Source organism: Bufo gargarizans, chromosome 4, assembly GCF_014858855.1.
Source record: "Bufo gargarizans isolate SCDJY-AF-19 chromosome 4, ASM1485885v1, whole genome shotgun sequence".
NCBI lineage: Eukaryota > Metazoa > Chordata > Amphibia > Anura > Bufonidae > Bufo > Bufo gargarizans.
Window position 1 is genome coordinate 132,441,587 of NC_058083.1, and position 27,492 is coordinate 132,469,078.

General features: G+C 41.3%; 1 protein-coding gene across 1 annotated transcript in view; it reads left to right on the plus strand.

Annotated features, from left to right (window-relative positions):
* The window catches only part of LOC122936074 (phospholipid scramblase 1-like), a 42,002-nt gene extending 15,730 nt beyond the window's left edge, over nt 1-26,272 (plus strand). Inside the window, exons 5-8 of the mRNA XM_044292073.1 lie at nt 265-464; nt 3,769-3,921; nt 23,294-23,449; nt 26,147-26,272. Of these exons, the coding sequence (XP_044148008.1) occupies nt 265-464; nt 3,769-3,921; nt 23,294-23,449; nt 26,147-26,155 (518 nt within the window). The 3' untranslated portion in view covers nt 26,156-26,272. The remainder of the gene's footprint in view (nt 1-264; nt 465-3,768; nt 3,922-23,293; nt 23,450-26,146) is intronic.
* Nucleotides 26,273-27,492: the final 1,220 nt, after the last annotated feature.

The following is a 27,492-nucleotide window of genomic DNA, read 5'->3' on the forward strand; positions in this document are numbered from 1 at the left end:
TCATGGACGTGTAGAATCACATGACCTTCTATCTCCTGTCATTGTATGGTCGAGAACTGCCTGCTATAGAGGGAGAAACTATTTCTAAACCAGGGGGACTGACTTTCCGCCACAAGAAAATTTGGTTATCTATTGGTCTACTGCCCTTTATGTGGTTACTTTCTCATGTAACTCAAAAATGCTTGCTGTCTGTAGCTATAAATATTGCTAAGTAAGCAGTCATAATCTTTTATCCATGTATAATGTGTTAATATTTCTATTCAGTCTGTAGGCAAATCGTATATGAGATAAAGAACAGCATGGGCCAAAAAGTGTACACCATCACTGAAGACTATAATTGCGCTTGCCAATACTTCTGTTTAGGAAATAGATCCATTACCGGGAGGATTTGTGATAATACAGGAAATCTTGTTATGGAAGTCTACAAACCTTTCCAATTATTTACTTTATGTTGCAATCCAAAAGTATGTATGACTTAATCTACATAACCTGTATATTTGAAATGAGACTTTGACTTAAAGGGATTATCCAGAAATTGATAATGATAACCTATCCTCAGGATTGGTCGCCATTATTCCATCGGCAGGTGCCCAAGTCCCGGCACCCCAACCAATAAGCTGTTTTAGGGAGCTACTCGCCTCACCGAAGCTGTGGTGAACATTGCGGGCTCCAGCAGCTTTCCAAGCACAGCACTGTACATTGTATAGTGCTGTGATTGATATTGCAGCTCAGCCTCATTGACTTTAATGGGGCTGAGCTGCATCTAGGCCATGTGACCGATGTACGATGATGTCACTGGCCTAGGAATCTTCTAACTCCCATAATCTCCACCGAACTAATATGATGACCTATACAGAGGATAGGTCATCAGTATAAATTCAAGGATAACCCCTTTAAAACTTCAAATTTGTGTTGTTTTTAAGAAAATATGATTTCTCTTGAAAGTTTTGATGCCTTCGTAAACCTCTTGGGGAGGATATGCAAACATATAGAAGTCAATATCAGAGAGGTTGTCTCTTGAATAAATATCTTATATTATACAGCTCTGTAAAAAATTGCACAAAAATATGCTTTTAATTAGATTCTAAAAAAATACTCATATGTCTAGGTATTGCTGTTACACATTTGTTATGGTGCACCTAGTGTTTGTCTGATTGCTTCTCAGTGTGTCTACAGTACCTAATCTGTTCTTTGCTGGTGGAAAAAAATCAAATTTAGTGTACTGGTTCTTATTGGCTGGCCTGCATAAAAGAAATAGTCATTCAGCTGCTAAGTGCAATAGGATCTGGATGGTGAAGGTAAAATAATGAATAGGTGTGTCCATCCCCAGTGAACACATTAGATGGATGTTCTAAAAAGGGAAAAGAAAAAACACCAAAAACCAAACCACCTACCTAAAAATTTTTGTACAGTGGGGCACGCATGCCCAGTAGCTCATTCATACTTTATGGCAGTAGAGTCATTCCTTTTCATGTGCAGAACAACCAGTCGCTACAACCTACATCTTTTCACCGAGGCAGGGCGCATCAGTTGGATGTTCGATAAAGGAACACCAGGAATGCCATAAAAAGTATGTAACAGGAATAGACACATGGACATTTTTTAAAAATGAATACAGCTGCAATAATTGCTATGTTTTGTGAGATCTCACAGAGAAATGTAAAAAGTCATGGGACAAACCCTCTAATGGATGCTATACAACCATGACCCATCTTAGTTTGACACGGTAAGCTGCTTTGTCATAAAGTTTATAGGGAACCTGTCACGTTGAACATCTGTAGGCTGCATATTATAGAGCAGGAGGGGGTAACCAGATTGAAATCTACCATTTTGGGAATAGATTTAGTAATACTTATATTTAAGTCATTTACATTCCTGCTCTTTCTAACCTTAGAAATGCATATACCCAATCATTGGCCTGAAAATTATAGTAGGGGCTTCACATTCTCACTGAATTATGTCATAAATCTCTCTTGAGAGACCAAGATGTGCTACCTGCTCATATACCATCCCATATGTTTTTTAATAATGTGTGATGGATTCTAAAGCAGTGTGAGGTGGGCAGAGGATTCGTTTTCATGAAATAGTAATTGACCTGTAGCAAACTATCTGAAAAGCCATGGCAATTACAAGCTAAAGACACAATTTGGGTGGCAAAGATCTAGTTTTAAAATATTTATATTTTATGGTGTAAGAAGACTGGACATATGTTTTTCTATGTATTATAAACCACAATTTAGACTTTCTTTAATAAATCACTGGACTGAAGACTACACTTAAAGGGGTTGTTAAAGATTTTAGATTTTATTTTATTTTGGAACCAAATTTACCTCCCCCCCCCCCCCCCCCCCCCGACTGGACCTGTAAAATGAAACTTACTTACCTGCTTCCCACTACTGGTTCCCCAGTCCTTCTTCTCCAGGTCTGTGAAGCTCCACTCGGTTTTTATGCTAAAACCAACATCCGGTTTGACATTGCCACTGCCGATCACTGGTCATGGAGGAGACTAGATCCCCTTATCCCCTTGCTTCATGCAACTATTTTTCATGACGTAAGGGGAGTTGGTCACCGCCACAGCTAGTGATTGGCTGCAGCAATTTCAAACCAGTTGTTATCAAGGGAGTTTAGCGGAGCGTCACAGGCCTGGAGAAGAAGGAGCAGCGAGCCAGCGCCGGGAAGTTTCTCTTTACAGATGAGGCTAAGTTGGGGGTTTGCCAACTCTATTCATAACCCTTTTAAAGTGTACCTGTCGTTTCAGTTTATTTTCAATATAGTGTAGGGACAGGGATGTTAAACAGTTGTGTAATCTACTTTATTAGAGAAGGATGTTTCATTGTACTAGAAAGCAGGATCTAAAAAGTTTTCTTAGCAAAGCTTTCGCTAGGTTTTATTAAGGAGAGTCTGTCTTAAAGGAGTATTACCATCACAGACAATGGGGGCATATCGCTAGGATATGCCCGCATTGTCTGATAGGTGCGGGTCCCACCTCTTGGATCCGCACCTATAATGAGAACAGAGTGGGAAAAAGAACGGAGGGTGCACTGTGCATGGGTAGCCACCCTCTATTCATTTCTATGGGGCTGCCAAAAATAGCCAAGCGATGGTTCGGCTATTTCCATCTGCCCCATAGAAATGAATGGGAGCAGGGGCTGCACTTGCGCGGTGCGCTCCCATTCACGTATATGGGAGCAGTTTTTGGTGGTGGACGGACCCTGGGAAAACCGGGGTCCTCCAGCCACAGCTCTCCCTGCTCCATTCTCGTTGTAGGTGCGGGTCCCAGAGGTGGGACACGAACCAATCAGACAATGGGGGCATATCCTACGATATGCCCCCATTGTCTGTGATTGAAATGCCCCTTTAAGTCTTCTGTTCTACTGAGCACTGAATATGCCTGTGTGTAAGGGCCTCCAGCCTGCCTCTTGTCAGTACCCCACATGTGCCCTATCTCTGGCCATCACCTGACTTGTTACAAACAGGCGTCTTCAGCTCTCGGTTCTGTTTCTCCTTTGCAACTTAGTGAGAGCATCACTAAGAAGACTCTTTACACCGTGTTTTCGAATGCAAAGAAACATCTTTCCCTAATGAAGTATATTACAAAAATATTTAACATGCCTGTCCCTACACTATATCAAAAATAAACTGAAACGACAGGTACACTTTAAATATGGAATACTTGTGTATATTTTGTCATCCTAAAAATACCACCTTACCTGGAGAAGGAGGGCGGCTAACAGTATTATTTATGCTTGTTTTATTGTTTTTCTAAAGACTGAAGTGAGAATGGCATCTGGGGTACCAATGGCCTATATAGTTAGAGGATTATTTCCATGTACAGTGACATTTAAAATTCTGAATGAAAATGGTGATGAAGTGCTGCAAATATCTCCACTACATAGCAACTTCTTTGAGAAGAAATTTAAGGTAATTTTTAATATCTTATTTTACATTAAATATATTTATATGTACCCTCATGAACATATCTCTTCATCTCTTACCGTGCATGGTCTCCTGGCTGGATGCTATAGCAGTCACTCAGATCACAGGGGAGGGCCTGTGAAGCAGGTCAATGTAGAGGACACTTCCAGGGGCAGACTGGGAACTGAAAGTGGCCCTGGAAAAAAAAAACTAAAAGTGGCCCCATTTTTTAGGCATGTCCAAATTAACAGAAGGCAGGGCAACACAAGTAGGTGGGGTCAACAATACCATAGTGCAAAATACCACCCCAGCAGAACCAACTAACAGTGCAGCACAATATATTGCCCCAAAAGCTGGCCCTCTGTGGTGGCCATCAATAGCTACCATAATCTGTTCCCCTCCTCCAGTTGTCTATGGAGCAGGGGTGTCAGGTGGGGAGGTGAGGGCCACATCAGTTGAATTCAGGAGGGCACGTGTGGTTGCTAGCTGGGTAAGTGAGTACCTGATTCTCACAGCGTTAATTACTGTTGAGAGTTCATTATGTACCCGGTCAGCGGCAGAGAGGAGGACTTGGGTGGTCCCCTGGGGCATCGGCCCACCGTGAAATTTTGCTGTAGGGTCTATGGCCAATCCGCCCATTAACACTGCACTGTGCAGCCCTGACTCCTGGACACATGCAGGAGCAGAATCTAGCAGAATAAATCTTAATCACACTACTCCTAATGATTAAAGCTCCAGAAAAGGTATGTTTGACCTGGTCTCCCCAGCCCAGTGGTCAAAACTGCTAACACCTTTAAAGGGATTGCCCCAGGAACCAAAGTGGCAATTCAATTATCGTTTATAGAAAATGAACTATTTCAGTAAACGGAATTATTTAAAAAAAATGTATCTTGTTCAAGATATAGCAAATTTTACTTACTTTGGCACCCCCTGCTGTTTGGACTGCAATGCTCTTTGAAAATCAAGAGATTCTAGTGGACATGCATGTGCAAATAGAATTTATATGCAGCTGGATCTACAGAGCAGCGTATTGATCACAAAGTGTTCTGTGCCTGCGAATTGTTCTCAGCATACTAACTGGTTCTCAGCAAGAAATCCCAGTGAGCAGAATGCTTCATATAGCTTTCTCACAGTATAAAGAGCATTCATGCCCATGAACAGCATTCCGCTCTAATCTTGCTTGACACACGATATCCTACTGACAGTACCAATATTCTTGCACATTTTTGCTGTTTCTCACCTCCACACAGTCAAAGTTGCTCTAATTCAGTCACCCTATAGACTCATATTCCACCTCTACATGTCTCACACCATACACATAGGGGTGTGATCGGTCACCTAATGTTGATCCTGCTACATCAAGTCCCAAACCGGTTAGCATGATTGGTCAGCTCTCCTCCTTTTTCCTCTAGTGATCTACTTTGACCCCCTCCCCCCTTTCAAGCCATTTTGCCATCACAGAAACACTAAATAACCTACAACAACCTCACTATTTCTATCAAACAATCTAGAAAAAAAATCCCATGGATCCAATACAATTACTACCAACACCAAAAAATGCCAAGGGGACTACACCATATAAAAAGTATTACAATCTTTATTAGTCAAAAAGATAATAGATGAATCAGAGGACAGAAAGAGACAGGATGAAAAATAGATACAGCGAACATAGCAAGGGGCCTAATACCTGATAAAGTGATCTGTGTCGATTCTTGCTATGTTTGCGGTATCTATTTTTTGTATCTGTCTCTTTCTGTCCTCTGATTCATCTATTATCTTTTTGACTAATAAAGATTGTAATACTTTTTATATGGTGTAGTCCCATTGGCCTTTTTTGGTGTTTATAGTAATGACATAAACACTGCCTGACTTCCAAGTTCCTGTAGAAAATCAAAGGCAATTAATCATCAAGACTATAGAATGGACAAATAACAGACTTGACACAATGTAATGTTTTATTGTTATTGATATGAATAAAATATTTATTAGAGATCCCAACTAAAAAAAGATTGCCCAGGACTAGAAAAGATGTCTGCTTTCTTCCAAAAACAGCACCACATGTGTCCACAGGTTGTATCTAGTATTAATGCTCAGCCTCTTTCACTTCAATGGAGCTGAGCAGCAATACCGGATTGGCATTTTCTCACTCCCATCAATAGAAATGACTAGTCTCATCTTCAGTGGAGATCACAATAGGACATGTTCTGTAATTTGTGGAAAGGAGACACAGATCTGCAAAAAATACAGATATGTGCATGGTCCCATAGAAATGAATGTGTCAGTATGCTGTCCACAAAAATGTGGATATGGATGAAAAATATGGTCATAAACGTAGGACTAAAAGTACATCTAAAAGCCTGAAGTTTCACTTTTATCATAGACAGAGAACTGTCTCACCCAAGGGACAGCAACTTCCTGCATTCCAGCTGCTCTAGAGCTACAATTCCCCGAATGCTACATTCATTTCTGTGGAAGTTATGAGAAAAGCTGAGCAACTTGTATGCTGAAAGTAATGTAAGTTGTGTAATTTCACAACAGATGACGTGCCAAAGGTTGATGCACATATATGCACAACATTATTTGGATAGACATAACTGGCATGGTGCGGTGACATATCTGTCCTAATATTATAGCAGCATTGTATTAGGAATATAAACACAATTTTTTAGGAAAATAAAATGTGTCAGAGCTCCTAACTGTAGCCTGCATATAAGTGTGGCTGATTGTAATGGTTAAGCTCACGCAATGCAATCTGATGACCCCTAAACCCCCTAATAATTCACAAAGGCAAATTATAGTAATATATAGGGTCCAGATTTGATTGTACTGGAACCAACAGCAAATGGAACAAGTCACACTTCAGTAGTGGTATGTAGTGATGGAGAAACATCGGCCGGGATGATTCGCAAACGCGATCAAATGTTCGCAAACCACAAGTTCGCGGCAGGCCCCATTCATTGTAATGGCAGGCGAACCTGAAAAACCTTCAGGTCATATTTGCAACCATTAAATACTTACTAGAAGAGCACAAATTGTCCCACAACATGGACAGTGACATACCAGAGGGGGATCAATGGCAAAAATTCCCACAAAAAATATGTATTTTAATCAGGGGGCATTTTTATGCGTTTTAAAAGGGAAACTGTCAAAAATGTGGCCTGCTGGAGCCTAGAAAAAAATTATTTTAGGCCACAGGAGTACAGGCCCCAAACATTAGGCATTCACTGGACAGAAAACATCAAGTTATTATGTGGCTGGAGGTATATTAGACGGTCATTGGATAACAATTTTACTTCAGGCCAGTGGAGTATAGGCCCCAAAAATTATTCATTCAATGTACAGAAAAGAACAATTGATAATGTGGCTGGAGGTATATTAGTCATTGGATAACAATTTTACTGCAGGCCAGGAAAAATACATGTCAAATACATACGTTTTAAAGAAAAAAAATATATAAAATTAAATTAAAATCATGGCTAACAAAATCCCCCCTCTTGAAAAACCCCAAATGATAATAGTTGAAATTCGATAACATGTGGTCGTCACAGGTGTTAAATTCCTCCGAGGTCCCAAACATTAGGCATTCACCGGACAGAAAAGGCCTTTTATGCCACTGTATTTACATAAGACAGGCACCAATATTTGTTCTGGGTGGTGGTGGATATGTGTGGGCTGGCATGAGGAAATTCAATTAAACGTGGTCGTCACAGGTGTTTAATTCCTCCGAGATCCATGCCTCATTAATTTTTTGAAATGTGAGGTAGTCCACACTGTCGTGAGCTAGACGAGTGCGCTTATCAGTCATGATCCCCCCTGCTGCGCTGAACGTCCTTTCAGACAGGACACTCGAGGGGCAAGTGTCACGGCGGTCGAGCACTCAGACACACAGATAAACCAACAACCAGGCTCTAGGCGAGAAGCAGGGGAAGGGTCACCTCCTAGCTAATCCCTGACCTCTCTCCCTGCACTGCTCAGCCCACATTCAGACCTTGGTGGTAGGAATGATGTGTCCCCGTGCCTGGGCTAAAACATCCTAGATTTCCTGAGATGGTGAAAAGGGGAAATAGGAGCAGCCTGCTCGCACAGAACCTGGATGGGAGAGATGACACAAACACAACCTAGACAGCAAACAACAAAAACTGAAACTACACTTATCTTTTCTGAGCTGGAACAGACAACCTTCCTTCCTTGCTTCCAAGGCCAGACTGATTTCTATAACCCACCCAGAGCACTGGAATTGAGAGCCATTTAAACTAATTACCCCACCCAGTGCACCTGATGGGAGGCAGATCCAGCACGACTCCAAAACAAAACACTAAACACGTGCTGCTATTCTGGCCAACCTCCACACATAGTCAGAGCAGGGCATGACAGCAAGCCAAGAGTTCCAAGGCAAAATTGTGCCAGCTCTGGCCACAGGTCAAGACTGAACAGCCAGTAGTCAAGGGGTACCTTACGTCTCAGAGCATCGCGTCCACATCGGCCGTTAACCTGATGTAGTCGGACACCTGTCGGTCTAGGCGTTCCCTGAGGCTGGATCCGGAGGCCGGCTGTCGATGGATTGGCTGCAAGAATGATCTCATATCCGAAGTGACCAACACATCTTCAAACCGCCTTCTTCTTGCATACGCGGTATGATTGGTACCCACAACTGTTTCTCTGTGGGTGGAAATTCCTCTGCCAACGCCTGCAACAGCAGAATGCAGCATCTCTCAAAGCAAGGCCTGGAAATTCTGCATTCTGACAGCCCTCTGTGATTCTGGTGACATGTCTGTCATTTTGTGTTTGTACTGGGGGTCTAAGTACATTGTCACCCAGTACGGGTCCTTGCTCTTTATGCTTTTTAAAAGGGGGTCCCTCTTCAAACACTGGACCATGAAATTCCCCATTTGCACTAAATTAGAAGTGGTGGAGCAGCCTGACTCCTGCTCATCGCCCAGTAGAATGTTGTCCTCAGTCTCCTCCACCCATCCACAGACAGCACCAGGGATCCCAGAAAAGTTTAAAGCCTGCTCTTCTTGCTCCTTCTCCTCCTCCTCCCTCCAGGCACCATCCTCTGTCTCGTCCTCAGACTTCTGCTGACTTGTCTCAGATGGAGTAGCCCCCACTGGGAATTCATCCAGCATTGCGACTTCCTCATCTTCCTGCTCTTGCTCCTCGACGGCTTGATTTATGAAACGACGCAATGCACGCTCCAGAAAGAAGGCGTAAGGTACGATGTCACTGATGGTGCCCTGGCTGCGACTGACCAGTTGGGTGAACTCATCAATTGGCCGCAGAAGTCTGCATGCGTCGTGCATGAGCAGCCACTGGCGCAGTGAAAAAAAATAACTCCCCAAAACCTGTCCTGCCACAGAGTTTGTACAGGTAGTCGTTAACGGCACCTTTATGCTGGAGCAGCCCATAATGCATAGAGTTCCAGGGAGTCGGGCAGTCATAAATCAGACATCTGACGAGCAAGTGGTGTCGCCACTGAACGTCAGCAAGGCGAGCCATGGCTGTGTAAGATCTTCTAAAATGGCCACAAATTTTCCTGGCCTGCCGCAAGGCATCCTGGACCCCCGGGGTATTTGACAACGAATCGCTGCACGTCTAAGTTCAGGACGTGTCATTTTGCCCTGTTTAAGCGCACTCAGCAGATTGGGACCGTTGTCGCACACCACTTTACCAACTGTCAAATTGAGCGGCCTGTGACAGCAGAGCTGAAAGGAGTGCAGGACCGGTGTGGCTTTTGGCTTCCAGGCACAACAGCCGCAGCACAGCATGGCAATGTCTCACCTGGCACATTGAATAGCTTCTGGGGAACTGGGGGGGTGCAGCAGAAGAGGCTGTAGCAGTGGAAAAGGAGGAGACAGCAGAGGAGGAGATGGAGGATGGGGTAGGAGGAGAGAAGAAGAGGCAGGCCTGCATGCAATCCATGGCGGTAACACCAAATCCACACGGGTGCCACGGGTTGCATGCTTGACAGCCATCAGAAGGTTCACCCAGTGGGCAGTAAAAGTTATGTACCTTCCCTGCTCGTGTTTGCTAGACCACGTGTCTGTAGTCAGATGTATCTTTGCACCCATACTGTGTGCCAGAGATACATTCACTTGGCGCTGAACATGGCCATATAGCTTTTGGATGCCCTTCTGGGAGAAATATTTCCTTCCGGGGACCTTCCATTGTGGTGTGCCAATGGCCACATGTTTTCTAAAGGCCTCCAAGTCCAACAGTTTATATGGCAGTAGTTGGTGGGCTAGCAGCTCCGACAAGCCGTGATCAGCCATTGGGCAAGAGGGTTATCCGGTGTCATCAACTTTTTGCGTTCAAACATTTGGGCCATGGAAGCCTGCCTTTTGCTAGATGAACGCGATGACGGCACGGTGGAAGGTGGAGTGGAGAACAAATGGGAGGAGAGAGGAGAAGGAGAAGAGGCAGGACGTGGAGCACCGGGAGTGTGGCTTTGTGGGTTCTTAAGGTGTTGCTCCCACTGGGCTCGGTGATGGGAGGCCAGGTGCCTTCTTAAGGCAGTTGTCTCTAGGTGAGTGTTGGACATACCGCAACTTATGCGTTGACAGCACAGGCTGCAGATGGCAACACTATTGTCCGCAGCTGACACATTAAAAAAAGCCCACACTGCGGAGCCATGTGCTGGCGTACTGGGAGCGCCAGATGTGACCGTGCATGGTGGATGGCTCGTTCCAGATACATTTGCAGTCTGCTTTTTGCCTCCTGTGCACTGCGAGTTCTGCCTGCTTCTTCTCCTCCTCCTCCTCCCTATCTGCTGCTCCATCTTTCCCTCTGAACTCTCCTCCTATTCCTCTCTTGTGGGCACCCACTTGACGTCCATCGACACGTCATCATCGTCAACTTCACCACCACTGACATGAGAGATCTTGGAGTAGGCAGCAACAGTGGGGACCACCCTCCTTGGGCTGATCTGGGTACTGTTGTTAGACGGCTGGGTGGTGGCCGCTACTACCTCCTCTTCCTCATCCGATGCCAAGAATGGCTGCACATTGGTAAGGTCTGGGAATAGATTGGAAAATAATTCCTCTGACTCAAGTGGAGGGGCTATGGTGGTGGTTGTGGTGGTGTCTTTGGGGGAGCACATAGCAGAGAGTGAGAAGGGTGCTGATACAGAGGATGAGGAGGGTGCAGAAGCAGAAGGCTGAGTGAGCCACTCAACCAACTTTGGTGCGTCCTATGACTTAATCGCACGCACCTTCCCCAAATTCCCACTTAGGCTCTGGCCTGGTGCACCTGCCCGACCCTTACCAGCCCTGCGGAATGGCCTGACTCTTCCTCTGCCTATAATTTTTTAAATGACCCTGTGACAAAGTCCCTATAGAAGAGCAGTATTTGTGGAAGCAGGTAAATAGAACCCCTTAATAAGTATTTGCTGAAAGCAGGTATATCAAACCCCTTAATTAGTTGTTTTTGGGGGGGACAACAGGTATATCATACAAGTTGCAAATAGTTGTTCCAATAGTGTTTGTCCCTCTGTATAGCTGCGGTATCTCAGCAGAACCGCACCCAACTGCTGCATAATACAAATGCACTATATAGAAAGTATATTATAGGTATATCCCACCCCTTCCTCAATAAAAAATTTTGGGGGGCAACTGGTATATCACACCAGTTGCAATTAGTTGTTCCAATAGCGTTTGTCCCTCTTTATAGCTGCGTTATTTTAGCAGAACTGCACACAACTGCTGCATAATACAACTGCACTATATACAGTTGCAAGAAAAAGTATGTGAACCCTTTGGAATTATATGGATTTCTGCACAAATTGGTCATAAAATATGATCTGATCTTCATCTAAGTCGCAGCAATAGACCATCACAGTCTGCTTAAACTAATAACACACAAATAATGAAATGTTACCATGTTTGTATTGGTCTGAGACTATAATTTCCTGTTTCTGGTCTTATCATTAAAATATAACCTTTATTTGTTATTTTATTAATCAATCAATAACCACAAAAATCAAAACATAAAGTTTTAAAAATACATATCGAGGGCTGCTGTATTTTGGACTGAGGGTGTAGTGTATCTGTTTTATTAGCCAATCAGAGAGATATTACTCCATATCTCACTGAGGCTATGTGCAGGCTACTTTCTACTCACACCTATGTTACTACACTTGATGTCTGTAATGTCGTTCAACACCAGACATTCTATCATCCAGCCGCACTTATTTTAGTCAGTCACTCAATAAGGTGTATCTCTGATTGGTATAATACTCTTATCTGTAAATCTCACTGTGGCTTTACAGCCTTGGTAACGGCACTATCCCTCAGATGTGTGTGGTGTCTGCAGATCGCCTCACTGCTTTTCCATTTTATGCCCTGCCACAATTTTTAAAAGTGTTTAAAGACGCAGCTCCCCCAACATGTTTCTTCAGGGGGAATAGAGCCACTATCAACACGAGCGTCTCCTTCCGGGAATACTTTATATCCTTAGGGTGGATCTCACCGTCTGAATCACCTATAGGCATTCCGTCTCGTGTTGAGTGATGTCCTTATGGGCCAATCATATCCTTTCTTTTTTCGCAATCACCGACTTGCTCGGGAGGATCAAAGGGAGGTAGTCTGCGCATGCGTCCGAGAGTTAGAATTTTTCCTTCCTCGGTATACTAATACGCATGCGTTGAGGCTTATGCTGAGTTAATACCCTAAGTCCATCTGCGCATGCGCCAGGACTTATAATTCCCATGTTCTGAAAGATTCATAGATTTTTTATATATATATATAGCTCTTCAAAGCGCGTGCGTAAGAACTTTGAATCTTTCCTATCTATTTATAATTGCGCATGCGTTAGAACTTATACTCGAATCCCGTCCATGTTCTGCTGTTATCTATGCATGCGCTGGAACTTCTCCATCTATTGACAGATGCACATGAGCTCGGTCTTAGAATTTAATTGTATACTTTCAGGGCGCATGCGTATATATTTAAAGTGTGTTAAATATATACACATGCGCCCTGAAAGTATACAATTAAATTCCAAGACCAAGCGCATGTGCATCTGTCAATAGATGGAGACGCGAAAAGTTCTAAGTACGAGCGCAAGCACTCTGAAATATGTATATCTCGAGTAGAGACAGAGTGGATACGGAATGCTGGAAACTCTAAGTTCCAGCGCATGCGTAGATAACAGCAGAACATGGACGGGATTCGAGTAAGTTCTAATGCATGCGCAATTATAAATAGATAGGAAAGATTCAAAGTTCTTACGCACGCGCTTTGAAGATATATATATATATATATATATATATATATAAAAATCTATGAATCTTTCAGAACATGGGAATTATAAGTCCTGGCGCATGCGCAGATGGACTTAGGGTATTAACTCAGCATAATCCTCAACGCATGCGTATTAGTATACCGAGGAAGGAAAAATTCTAAGTCTCGGACGCATGTGCAGACTACCTCCCTTCGATCCTCCCTAGCAAGGCGGTGATTGCGAAAAAAGAAAGGACATGATTGACCCATAAGGACATCACTCAACACGAGACGGAATGCCTATAGGTGATTCAGACGGTGAGATCCACCCTAAGGATATAAAGTATTCCCTGAAGGAGACGCTCATGATGATAGTGGCTCCATTCCCCCTGAAGAAGCCGCAAGAGCGGTAAAACATGTTGGGGGAGCTGCGTCTTTAAATGCTTTTAAGAATTATGGCAGGACATAAAATGGAAAAGCAGTGAGGCGATCTGCAGACGCTGCACACATCTGAGGGATAGTGCCATTACCGAGGCTGTAAAGCCACAGTGAGATTTACAGATAAGAGTATTATACCAATCAGAGATACACCTTATTGAGTGACTGGCTAAAATAAGTGCGGCTGGATGATGGAATGTCTGGTGTCGGACGACATTACAGACATCAAGTGTAGTAACATAGGTGTGAGTAGAAAGTAGCCTGCACATAGCCTCAGTGACATATGGAGTAATATCTCTCTGATTGGCTAATAAAACAGAGACACTACACCCCGAGTCCAAAATACAGTAGCCCTCCATATGTATTTTTAAAACTTTATGTTTTGTTTTTGTGGTTATTGATTGATTAATAAAGTAACAAATAAAGGTTATATTTTAATGATAAGACCAGAAACAGGAAATTATAGTCTCAGACTATTGGAATATTTATGTTGACCTCCTGGGTTTAGTGGGTGCATTTGAACCAGTGCATGTTTGTATTGAACACATCATGTAAACATTCACAGTGCAGGTGTAAAAACTATGTGAACCCCTAGACTAATGACATCTCCAAGAGTAAATTGGAGTGAGGTGTCAGCCAACTGGAGTCCAATCAATGAGATGAGATTGGAGGTGTTGGTTACAGCTGCCCGGCCCTATAAAAAACACACACCAGTTCTGGGTTTGCTTTTCACAAGAAGCATTGCCTGATGTGAATGATGCCTCGCACAAAAGAGCTCTCAGAAGACCTACGATTAAGAATTGTTGACTTGCATAAAGCTGGAAAGGGTTATAAAAGTATCTCCAAAAGCCTTGCTATTCATCAGTCCACGGTAAGACAAATTGTCTATAAATGAAGAAAGTTCAGCACTGCTGCTACTCTCCCTAGGAGTGGCCGTCCTGTAAAGATGACTGCAAGAGCACAGCGCAGACTGCTCAATGAGGTGAAGAAGAATCCTAGAGTGTCAGCTAAAGACTTACAAAAGTCTCTGGCATATGCTAACATCCTTGTTAGTGAAACACTAAACAAGAATGTATTTTATGGAAGGATACCACCGAGAAAGCCACTGCTGTCCAAAAAAAACATTGCTGCACGTTTACAGTTTGCACAAGAGCACATGGATGTTCCACAGCAGTACTGGCAAAATATTCTGTGGACAGATGAGACAAAAGTTGATTTGTTTGGAAGAAACACAAACACTATGTGTGGAGAAAAAGAGGCACAGCACACCAACATCAAAACCTCATCCCAACTGTGAAGTATGGTGGTGGTGGGGCATCATGGTTTTCGACTGCTTTGCTGCGTCAGGGCCTGGACGGATTGCTATCATCGAAGGAAAAATGAATTTCCAAGTTTATCAAGAAATTTTTCAGGAGAACTTAGGGCCATCTGTCCACCAGCTGAAGCTCAACAGAAGATGGGTGATGCAACAGGACAACGACCTAAAGCATAGATGTCACCGCCAGACATCTAAGAAGCTCTGACAGACGTTCTTCAGAACCTCCTGCCTGAGGTTCTTTTGTTTTGATTTTGTTTTGTCATCTCGTTTCCCTCTCTCAGCTGTCATCTAGTTGAACTGATTGCATCCCTTTAAATCCCCTCCCATACTGCATTACTTTGCGGTTTATACAACTTCCTGGAGTGTGCTGATGCTAGAAGCTGCTGCATCCACTTACTGCTGCATCCACAAGATAAGTCTGTTTTCTTTATTTCTGTTTGCCGGTGGGCTTAATCCTAGGTGACCCTGACTCCCTCCGTATTAAGTATAGGGAGCCGGTGGTCGTGTCCCCTCACTATTATAGGGTGTTCGGGTGTCATACTTTCGAGGAACGAGGGTATGCAATTTTCTACCATTGAGATTTTTGCATAGGCTGCAAGGGAGAGAGCTAGGGCTCTTACAGGGCTTACCCTCCTGTGCCTTAGTTTTGGATCAAGTCAGTCAGCTCTTCATTTGTGTCTTCTAGTTTTCTGTAACACCATCAGTGACAATAGAAGTAAATCAACAACAGAATGGCTTAAACAGAAGAAAATACGCATTCTGGAGTGGCCCAGTCAGAGTTCTGACCTCAACCCGATTGAGATGCTGTGGTATGACCTCAAGAAAGCGATTCACACCAAGAATATTGCTGAACTGAAACAGTTGTGCACATCTGATCTGCAACTACAGGAAACGTTTGGTTGAAGTTATTGCTGCCAAAGGAGGTTCAACCAGTTATTAAATCTAAGGGTTCACATACTTTTCCCACCTGCACTGTGAATGTTTACATGGTGTGTTCAATAAAAACATGGTAACATTTAACTCTTTGTGTGTTATTAGTTTAAGCAGACTGTGATTGTCTATTGTTGTGACTTAGATGAAGATCAGATCACATTTTATGACCAATTTGTGCAGAAATCCATATAATTCCAAAGGGTTCACATACTTTTTCTTGCAAATGTAGAAAGTATATTATAGGTATATCACACCCCTGCCTTAATCAGTGTTTTTTGGAGGCAACTGGTAAATCACACCAGTTGCAATTAGTTGTTCCAATCGCATTTGTACCTCTGTATAACTGCAGTATCACAGCAGAATCACACACAACTGCTGCACAATACAAATGCACTATATAGAAAGTATATTATAGGTATATCACACCCCTGCCTCAATCATTTTTTGGGGGGCAACTGGTATATCACACCAGTTGCAATTAATTGTTCCAATAGCGTTTGTCCCTCTGTATAGCTGCGGTATCACAGCAGAACGGCACACAACTGCTGCACAGTTCAAATGCACTATAATATACTTTCTATGTTAGAAAGTATATTATAAGTACAGTATATCACACCCCTCAGTATGTCACACCTATCGATAGCACACCTTTACCAGTCCATAAAAGGACTTTTGTGGCCATATTAGCCATCATTTGGTGTCCCTGACTGTCTGTCCCTGCTCCACACAGCAACCTCTCCCTACACTGGCAAAAGACTGAATGTAAAATGGCGGCCAGCTCAGGCAAGACAATCAGGCAAAACACTGATTAGAGAAGCAGCCAAGAGGCCCATGGTCACTCTGGAGGTCCTACAGAGATCCACAGCTCAGGTGGGAGAATCTGTCTCCAAAACAACTATTAGTTGCGTACTCCACAAATCTGGCCTTTATGGAAGAGTGGAAAGAAGATAGCTATTTTTGAAAGCAACCCATTAGAAGTTCAATTTGAATTTTGCCATATGCCTTGTATGGGGACACATATATGCAGATCAATGCGGATAAAGCAGATCAATAATGGGATTACATGGAACTCAAAACTTAATGTTCAATACTAGATTCCTCCGCGGCTTTGAAATCAATTTTCTTCTGCAGCAGCATTCCAAAAGTTAGAGTTTGGTACCAACGTCCTCTAAACCCAAGATGCTGTTATTGCTCTTGTGGAGTAAGCCCTCACACCTTGCAAGGGTATATGAAGTCATCATAACACAAGCCAAGAGTTTGTGCTTTGACCACTGAAAGGTTACAAAGAGGTTATCCAACATTTGAAATGCTGGGTTCTAGATAAATATTGAGACATCATTGAACATCAAGAGGGCATAGTCTTTTATACTCTTTTTGATCGTCTGAGGTGGACTCCATGTGGAATGTGGGCAAGGTGATCTCCTGGTTCTCCTGTCCCAACAACCATTCTTTCTGTTAAATTGGGAAAGTATGTTTCTTTGATGGCCAGCAATTGGACATCACTTACTATTGTGGCCTCCTGGGGAAGCTTAAATGGTTCCTGACATAGTTATCGTAATTGAGAGCCAAGTGAATATCCCAGTTTAGAATATGATTTGCCCAAACATCCAAGCTGCCCTTGACCTATGACTCTGCCCAATCCAGGTCGTGTACTACTTCTCCAAGATGGGCTTGAGATCTTGATCCAACTTGCAGATTTATTGATGTTACGGTAGTGGTGGTGGTGTTGGACAGTAGCCATGCCTTTCTGCCTCACAGCTGAAGATGAAAATAACACAGGATCTTATGAGGGATCACTTTGAGTCCCATGACAGGAGAAGACTTTCATAGAAGATCTGTGTTGCCATCCCATCTCAACAGCAGCTTCTGTTTGAGTGTTCTAAAATGTAATTTCTCCCAAAGAACAACATCTATTGCTGCCGGCATGAAACCCAGGATTTTCATGATCTGTCTTGAGTTTTGATTGTGTTCAACCTCAGGATCATAGTCTACCATCATCCTTTTGAAATAGTGATTTATAAAGGGAAACTCGTGGAATTTATTTGATAATCCTACCTAAATTAGTGAAAAAATCCCAAATCTCTCTTAACTGTTTCTTCAACACAGAAGTGTACATGTCTTTTATTATGCAATAATCCATTTTGGATCTTTTTATTGTGTCCAAAAAACAGTATCAACAAAAATTAGCTTACTTCTGCATGTAAACACAAAAATTACACAGTCAATGTGAACTCGCCTGACACACAGTCCTCTGTAGTTCCTGGTTTCCACCACCAGCCTGAGGGGGAAGAGACTTGGCAATAGCAGGCTCTCTGCTAAATCAACTCCACACAGCTACACTCCCAGTCTATTACACTTTCAGACTAGGAACCACACCCCCAGCTCTCCTGGGCTTCCTGGCGTATATAGGCCAGCAAAACCTGGCCTGGATACATTGGAGTAGTCATTCCACCCTGCTCTTTGACTATTCCAATGAAACCCACCCAGATCAACTGCAGCCAGCAGCTAAACTACTAATAACAACTGTCAGTAACCTAGGGCTACTGACGAAACACTACCGATTCATTTCACCGAGGCCAGGCACCTTGGTGACACGTATCTATCATCGACTTCTCACACCAGATATTGGTAAAGATGCATGTAGCTTTTGTGATGACAAACTGGATGTGCCAGATATGCCTGATTGTCCTGAGACCCATGCTATGGGCTTCACTCTGACTTGGAGGATGGAAAACTTAGGAGATATAGATCCTGAATATGAACTCTTCCATCTAGACAGACAGGATTGGGGGAGTCTTGCTTCTTATGTAACAAGTCCCCTATTAGGTTGCCCATTCATATGCACTACTAAATTGACAGAGGTTTAGGCATATGATTCTTCTGCTAGCAGTAGAGAACCATGACTGTTAATTTTGCCTAGAGGTCAACCACATCACAGAGAAAATCCAATGTTAAGAAAAGATCTGAATGACTGTAGCAATCACCCCTGTGGACTCCATCGAGTTTATTGTCCCGTAAATGCTGCAGACCAAGGGAAGTGTAGGTTTCTTAAATTATATTTGTGGACAATCTCTAGAAACTATATTTAGTTGATATTGCAGGCAACCACAGCAATGCAAAGTAGTCAATATTCTTCTATAGGATACAGCTCAACAGTCCTTACACCAAGTGTCCCTTTAAATTAATGACTTGAACTCACTCTGAGTTCAATCCAGTGCTTATTCTGATATGATGCTGCTCCCCTCTTAAAATCCACTCTTCTGTTATAGGGATGTTACCTATGTTGTGGTCTGGGTCTGTAATGTGACTTCAGCCTGTAGCCTTCTGCCCAATTCTGAAACTGCGCAGTTCTTTTTCTCTGGATTGAGCAGGACATACTTGTTGACTTGTTGTCTTCTACAATGTACGACCTTTCACTGTACAGGTTTGAAAACCTTTCCAGCTGTCTCATGATCTGTGGTTCCACCTTCCTATCCTGAAAACTACTGACATACAACCCCTACATCCTATGGTCAACTCTGTATCCTGGATGATTGCAGCTTCTCTTGGTGTTACAGGCTATCAATTATCCTTAATAATAGAAGACCCTTCCAAAGACAGTGGCCATTATATGAAACATGTAAAGACAAGCTGTTATTAACCCCTTAAGTACATGTACGGCGGGCTAATCGGCCGGGCACAGGAGCTGCGCCCGCCAGATCAGTGGCACGGACCCGGCAGTCACTGACAGCCGGGCCCCTGCTGCAAGTGATAAGAAAGGCATATGCCTCCCAAGTAGTACCAATAAAACTGTCACCTCATCTCTCAAAAAATGAGCCCCTACATAAGAAAATCGTTAAAAATAAATGAAAAATATCGCTCTCAGAGCATGGAGACATTAAAACATCATTTTTAAAAAAAAAATTGATTACTGTGTTGAAGTGAAATAAATAAAAAAAGTATACATATTAGGTATTGCCGCATCCATAACTACCTGCTCTATAAAAATATCACATGACCTAACCCCTCAGGTGAACACTGTAAAAACAAAAAATAAAAACAGTACCAAAAAAGGCATTTTTTGTCCCCTAACATCACATAAAGTGCAACACCAAGCGATCAAAAAGGTATATGCCCCCCAAGTAGTACCAATCAAACTGCCTCCTCATTCCGCAAAAATGAAGACCCTACCTAAGACAATTGGTCCAAAAAAAAAAACTATAGCTCTCAGAACATGGAGACACTAAAATTTGATTATTTTTTTGTTTCAAAACTGCTATTATTGTTGTAAAGTGAAATTAATTTAAAAAAGTAGACATATTAGGTATTGCCATTTCCATAACAACCTGCTCTATAAAAATATCACATGACTTAATCCCTCAGGTGAACACCTTAAAAAGCCATTTTTTGTCACCTAACATCGCATAAAGTTCAACACCAAGCGATCAAAAAGGCGCATGCCCCTCAAACAGTCACCTCATCCCGCAAAAAATGAGATCCTAAGACAATCGGTCAAAAAATAAAAAAGCTATGGCTCTCAGACTATGGAGACACTAAAACATTTATTTGGTAAAAAAATTATATTATTGTGTAAAACTTAAATAAATAAGAAAAAGTATAAATATTAGGTATTTCCACGTCCGTAACGACCTGCTGTATAAAAATGTCACATGACCTGACCCCTAAGGTGAATGCTGTAAAATAAATAAATAAAAACTGTGCTAAAACATCAAATTTTTTGGTCACCTTGCCACATAAAGTGTAATAATGAATTATTAAAAAATCATATATACCCAAAAATTGTACCAATAAAAACCTCAACTCTTCCTGCAAAAAATGAGCCCCTGCTCAAGATGATCAGCAGAAAAATAAAACAATATGGCGTTCAGAAAATGGAGACACAAAATCATATATTTTATTTTTTTAATGCTTTATTATGTAACACTGAAACAAACAAAGAAACTAGACATATTTGATATCATTGTGTCTGTAAAAACCTGTTCTATAAAAATAGCACATGATCTACCCTGTCAGATGTATGTTGTAAAAAATAAAAGTAAAAACAGTGCCAAACAGACCTTTTTTTGTTACCTTGCCTTATAAAAAATACATTTTTTAAATCATATGTACCCCAAAATAGTACCAATCAAACTGGCACCTTATCCCCTAGTTTCCAAAATGGGGTCACTTTTTGGGATTTTCTACTGTAAGGGTGCATCAGGGGGAGCTTCAAATGGGACATGGCATCTTAAAACCAGTTCAGCAAAATCTGCCTTCCAAAAACCATATGATGTTGCTTTTCTTCTGCGCCCTGCCGTGTGCCCTTACATCAGTTTACAACCACATGTGGGGTGTTTATGTAAACCGCAGAATCAGGGTAATAAATATTAGGTTTTGTTTGGCTGTTAACCCTCCATGTGTTAAAGAAAAAATATGGATTAAAATGGAAAAACTGCCCAAAAACTGAAATTTTGAAAATTCATCTTTATTTTCCTTTAATTCTTGTGGAACAACTAGAGGGTTAAAAAAGTTTGTAAAATAAGTTTTGAGTAACTTGAGGGGTGTAGTTTCTACAATGGGGTCACGTATGGGGGTTTTCCACTATGTAAGCCCCACAAAGTGACTTCAGAACTGAACAGGTCCTTAAATTTTTTTAAAAAAATTGCTTAAAAAATTCTAACCTTCTAACGTCCTAAAAAAAGTAAATGACATTACCAAAATGATGCCCACATAAAGTAGACATATAGGAATGTTAATTAATATTTTATGAGGCATCACTATCTGTCTTAAAAGCAGAGAGATTCAAATTTAGAAAAAAGTTATTTTTTTCAAATTTTCGTTAACTTTTGGATTTTTTTATAAATAAAGGTGAAACATATTGACTCAAATTTACCATTGACATGAAGTACAATGTGTCACAAGAAAACAATATCTGAATGGTTTGGATAAGTAAAAGCTTTCCAAAGTTATCACCACATAAAGTGACATGTCAGATTTGCAAAATTAGGCCTGGTCAGAAAGGTGGTAAATGGCCCGGTCTGGAAGTGGTTAAGGAACACCCTTTCTTGAATATGATCTGAGGAGAGTCACTCAGTGGGGCTCATTTACTAAAGACTGGCATTTCACATGCCAGTCTTAGTAAATAAAATTTAAAAATTATTGATTTAGATGCAACCAATTTATTAAGTGCAGTCCTTCTAATAAATTTATCACATTTGTGATGACCATGTGCCAGAAACTGAAACCTATGCATAGATTTAATTTATAATTTGCACCAGTTTTCTTTTATAATTATAGCAAATGTGTCTGGCCGTAGTGGCCCTGTCCTATCTAGCTAAGCCCCAACAACTTTGAAAGAAGTGGCAAGAGCAGTGTACTATGCAAAAAGTCACAAAATATTTGTTCAAAATGCTGTTTATGCAAAAATGTAAAGTTTTTTTTACGCCCGGAAACTGGTGTACATACCCCCAATGTCTCTCATAGATCATTGCCTCAGTATGGTCCCACCTATAGTTACCAATGCCATCCACAAAGGCTTTTGTAGGCCGACCAGCTGAAAGTGAGCATGATCTAAGCTGCAACATTTCACCCCGAAATTGTTTCCCAATTCTGGCATAGATTTCTGTTTCAAAGTAAGTTATTCCATATGTGGTATAAAGTTAGACAAAAGTGTGTATCCCTGCACCAAATTTACCATCCAGCATGAGCCACTGTGATAAATTGTATGCATGTCTCCTATATAAGTTTACCCCATCTACAGGATTCATAAAACTGCCGCTTTGTTCCGTTAAGATTATATCAGCGCTCGAAGCACCCACAGCTCGTAGCTGTATTTGAGGTTAAAAAGGTGTAATATGTCAATACATTTCTACCTGCCACATTCTTAGCATTATTGTTTGGAACTCAGAGTATAAATAACCTTTGACTGACCTAATTTGAAAAGGCTTGAAATTGTCTCTAAGGCTACTTTCACACTCGCGTTTTGGCTTTTCATTTGTGAGATCCATCATGGGCTCTCACAATCGGTCCAAAACGGATCAGTTTTGCCATAATGCATTCTGAATTTAAAAGAATGCATCAGTTTGCCTCTGTTCAGTCACCATTCCGCTCTGGAGGCGGACACCAAAACTCTGCCTGCAGCGTTTTCCTGTCCGCTTGACGAAGCTGAGCCAAACGGATCCATCCTGGCACACAATTGAGTCAATGGGGACGGATCTGTTTTCTCTGACACAATCTGGCACAACAGAAAACAAAGCCGTCTCCCATTGACTTTTAGTGAAGTTCACGACAGATCCGTCTTGGCTATGTTACAGATAATACAAACTGATCCGTTCATGATGGATGCATGCGGTTGTATTATTGTAATGGATCCATTCGCCCAAAACGCAAGTGTGAAAGTAGCCTAAAGAATTTGTGACCTTACTTCTACTAGATCAAACCTGCGTTTCCTGTATTTAAACTTTATTTTTATGTTAACTTATTTTCATATTTATAGATAACGTCCATTAGGGAGAAAATTGAGGTTGGAAGAATTTCTCTATATGGAACTCCTTGTTTTCTGTTTCCAGATACTATAAATTTTGATGTTCATTTTTCTCTGGATCTGGATGTGAAATTGAAGGCAGCTATACTAGGAACGTTATTACTTTTTGTAAGTTGATTTATTTAGCTCATCAATAAAATAGCTCCAATGTAGTCTGTTCACATGCGACATACAGTGGGGAAAATAAGTATTTGAAACACTGGTATTTTTGCAAGTTTTCCCACCTACAAAGAATGGATAGGGCTGTGATTTTTATTATACGTACACTTCAACTGGGAGAGACAGAAAAAAAAAAGTCCAGAAAATCACATTGTATGATTTTTAAATTATTAATTTGCATTTTATTGTATGAAATAAGTATTCCATCACCTACCAACCAGCAAGAATTCTGTCTCTCACAGACATGTTCATTTTTCTTTAAGAAACCCTCCTACTCTGCACTTATTAATTGCACCTGTTTGAACTCATTGCCTGTATAAAAGAAACCTGTCCACACACTCAATCACACTCCAACCTCTCCACCATGGCCGAAACCAAAGAGCTGTCTAAGGACACCAGGGACATCATTTTAGACCCGCACAAGACTGGGATGTGCTACAGGACAATAGGCAAGCAGCTTGGTGAGAAAGAAAGAACTGTTGGTGCAATTATTAGCAAATGTAAGAAACACAAGATCTCACCTTGTGGGGTAAGGATGATTCTGAAAAAGGTCATGAAATCAGCCCAAAACATCACAGAACCTGGTCAATGACCTGAAGAGAGCCAGGACCCAGGGGCGGATTAAGTTCATCATAGGCCTGGGGCAGTTTCTTGAACTTGCCCCCCCCCCCCCCCCCCCATTCTGTGTTCTGCCCCATAGTTATTTCTATTTATAGTAAATATTTATAGAGAACTACACAACATAAAATTATTTGCAAACTTCGACTGTTTATTGAAGTTTTTATAACAATGGTAAATGATCATTCAAATAATATATTAAATCGATTTTTTTTTTTATTAGAGTGGAAGATTTAGCAAAACTGGTGATAAAGGAAAACTGACTTGGTTACTTATAGCAAACAATTGGATCCCACCTTTCATTTCCCAAAGGAGATCTAAAAAATGAAAGGTGGATCCTAAGATTACTGTTAGTACCACATTACACGTCATGGATTAAAATCCTGCAGGGCATGCAAGGTCCCCCTGCTCATGCCAGCACATATCCAGGCCCGTTTGGAGCTCACCAATGACCATCTGGATGATCCAGAGGAGGCCTGGGAGAAGGTCATGTGGTCAGATGAGACCAAAATAAAACTTTTTGGTATCAACTCCACTCACCGTGTTTGGATGAAGAAGAAGGATGAATGCAACCTAAGAACACCATCCCAACCATGAAGCATGGGGGTGGAAACATCATACTTTGGGGGTGCTTTTCTGCAAAGGGGACAGGACGACTGCACCGTATTGAGGGAGGATGGGTGGGGCCATGTATGGCAAGATCATGGCCAGAAATCTCCTTCCCTCAGTAAAAGCACTGGATGGGTCGTGGCTGGGTATTCCAGCATGACAATGACTGGAAACACACAGCAAGGGCAACTAAGAAATGGCTCCATAAGAAGCATTTCAAGGTCCTGGAGTTGCCTAGCCAGTCTCCGTACCTGAACCCAATCAAAAATTTTTGGAGGGAGCCAAAACTCAATTTAGCCCAGTGACAGCCCCAAAACCTCAAAGATCTGGAGAAGATCTGTATAGAGGAGTGAACCAAAATCCCTGCTGCAGTGTGTGCAAGAACTACAGGAAACATCTGACCTCTGAAATTGCAAACAAAGGTTTCTGTACCAAATATTAAGTTCTGTTTTTCTATTGTATCAAATAATACAATGTGATTTTAATTTTTTTTAAATTTTTTTATTCTGTCTCTCACAGTTAAGGTATACCTATGCTAAAAATGACAGACCTCTCCATTCTTTGTAGGTGGGAAAACGTGCAAAATCGGCAGTGTTTCAAATACTTCTTTTCCCCACTGTATACCTTGCAATTTTCCCATCGCAGATTTGCATGCTGAAAATCCAAAGTATTTTACTGCATTTTAAGAAATCTCATCTACAAGCTGTGAAATGTTAAATCTTCAGTATGTCAGTTTATGATGCTAATTTTCTCTGCAGATTTCACCCTTTGTAATACAGGCGGTGAAATCCATGGCAAGTCTGCAGCAAAAGCCACAAAAAAAATATAAATCTGCGAATATTCTGATGTGAAATAGAGACAAAATCAGTAGCAATAAATCCTCCCTGCGTGTTTTATTTTTATTTTTAAGTAAGCTTTCAGCTTTTGTTATCTCTTTCTTGTACGATTGTGTACTAACTAAGAATAGTATTTTGTATTTTCATATTTGTTGCTTAGCAAATGTTTGTAGCTCAAGATATTGTGGCCGGTCAATGTCAAAGTCCGAACAGTGAAGGAAATATTTGTTTTATAAGACAAGCCACATTTACCACTGCGGAATTGACTTTACATGCATGGATTTTGTCAGAAATGTTTTAGAAGATTTTGCCACGTAATGCCAACAGTCAAATCCACTGTGAAATCTAAAGCATATTCGTGGTAGAATAGAGCACTCGGGCAATTTGAAATTCCTCCTAGATTATATTTCTCAGCATGGGAATGAGGTTTTGAGAGACAACTCACTTGCATTGCACTGTACGTTGCTGCAGATTTATGGTGCAGAATTTGCCACGTATAAACATAGTCCAGCATTTATTCATTCCCTTTTAGCCTAACTTCATCTAACCTTACTGATAATTTGCTATGTTTTCCCCTTAACAGAGTTTCTAAATGGCAATGGTGGCAATGGCGAGCGAAGACAGATTTGGAAGACAACATGGACGACTGTAGCGGGCAGCCGATAAAACTATATATATATATATATATATATATATATATACACAGACACATACATACATTTTTATATTTTAACTGTGATCTATATTATTATAGATATCACAAGATAACATCAGTGGGGTATATGCAAGCTGGGATCCTGTAGATCCCAAGGAGCCTGAAGGAGCAATCCCGTGTCTCCTCTGTAATCAGAGCTATGTAGACATGGAAATGAGCACCACTGTCAACATTCCCCACCATTGCAGTCCTCTGACATGTTATTAGAAAATTAAACCGGTGCTACCTATAATAGCAGTGGCCCTGAAATGTATTCCTTCACACCAATAAGTATTCAGGGCGATTGACTTGCACATAACTCACTCATGTCTGGTATGTGGACCCCAGTTGAGTATTATAATCAGCATTACAAGCTCCATTCATACACACTGGGGAATGTCTCACCAGCAACTGATTTAGGTTTTGCATACAGACAACTGCTAAGTATGGCCTGTCATTGTTCAGCAGCTTGCTCCTTATTCCACATCATCTGGATGCCTTGTTGTAGTCTTTGCTGCCCTGCAAATCCTAACTTACGCATCGCTGTGTACAACAAACATTTGCTACCTACATACTGGGTACAACTATGTGCATGCTGACCAGAGGTGGAAATGTACATTATTCCCTCTACAACTGATCAACAGTTAGCTGATGAATGATCTGCTCAATAAACCATCAAATAAAATGTGTGCATTAATGTAGCATTATGTTTCTAATACATTACATGTTTAGACTTCTTTTAAAGCTATACAGTGTGCACCATGGTGATAAATACGGTACAGTTTCTGATTTTCACTTCTAGTTTTAATGTCTAACTTCTGGGCGATAATATTAAATCTTCCACAATCACTTTTCTCCCTGTTCATATAGTTATAATTTTGCAGTATAGATTTCTGTGCATGTTATTCCAGTAGGTGGCAATATTTCCTATATTATAGAGAAAACATTTGGAAAATCATCTACTCTATGTATAAAATAAAAAATAATAAATACAGTTGGCAAAAGAGAATATATATATATATATTTTATACATACATACAGGTGAAAATCGAAAAATTAGAATATCGTGCAGAAGTCCATTTATTTCAGTAATGCAAATTAAAAGGAATTAGAATTTTGTGAAAATATTCAATATTCTAGGCTCAAAGTGTCACACTCTAGTCAGCTAATTAATCCATACACCCTCAGCAAAGGGTACCTCAAAATTGAAACGTTGGGGTTTCATAAGCTGTAAG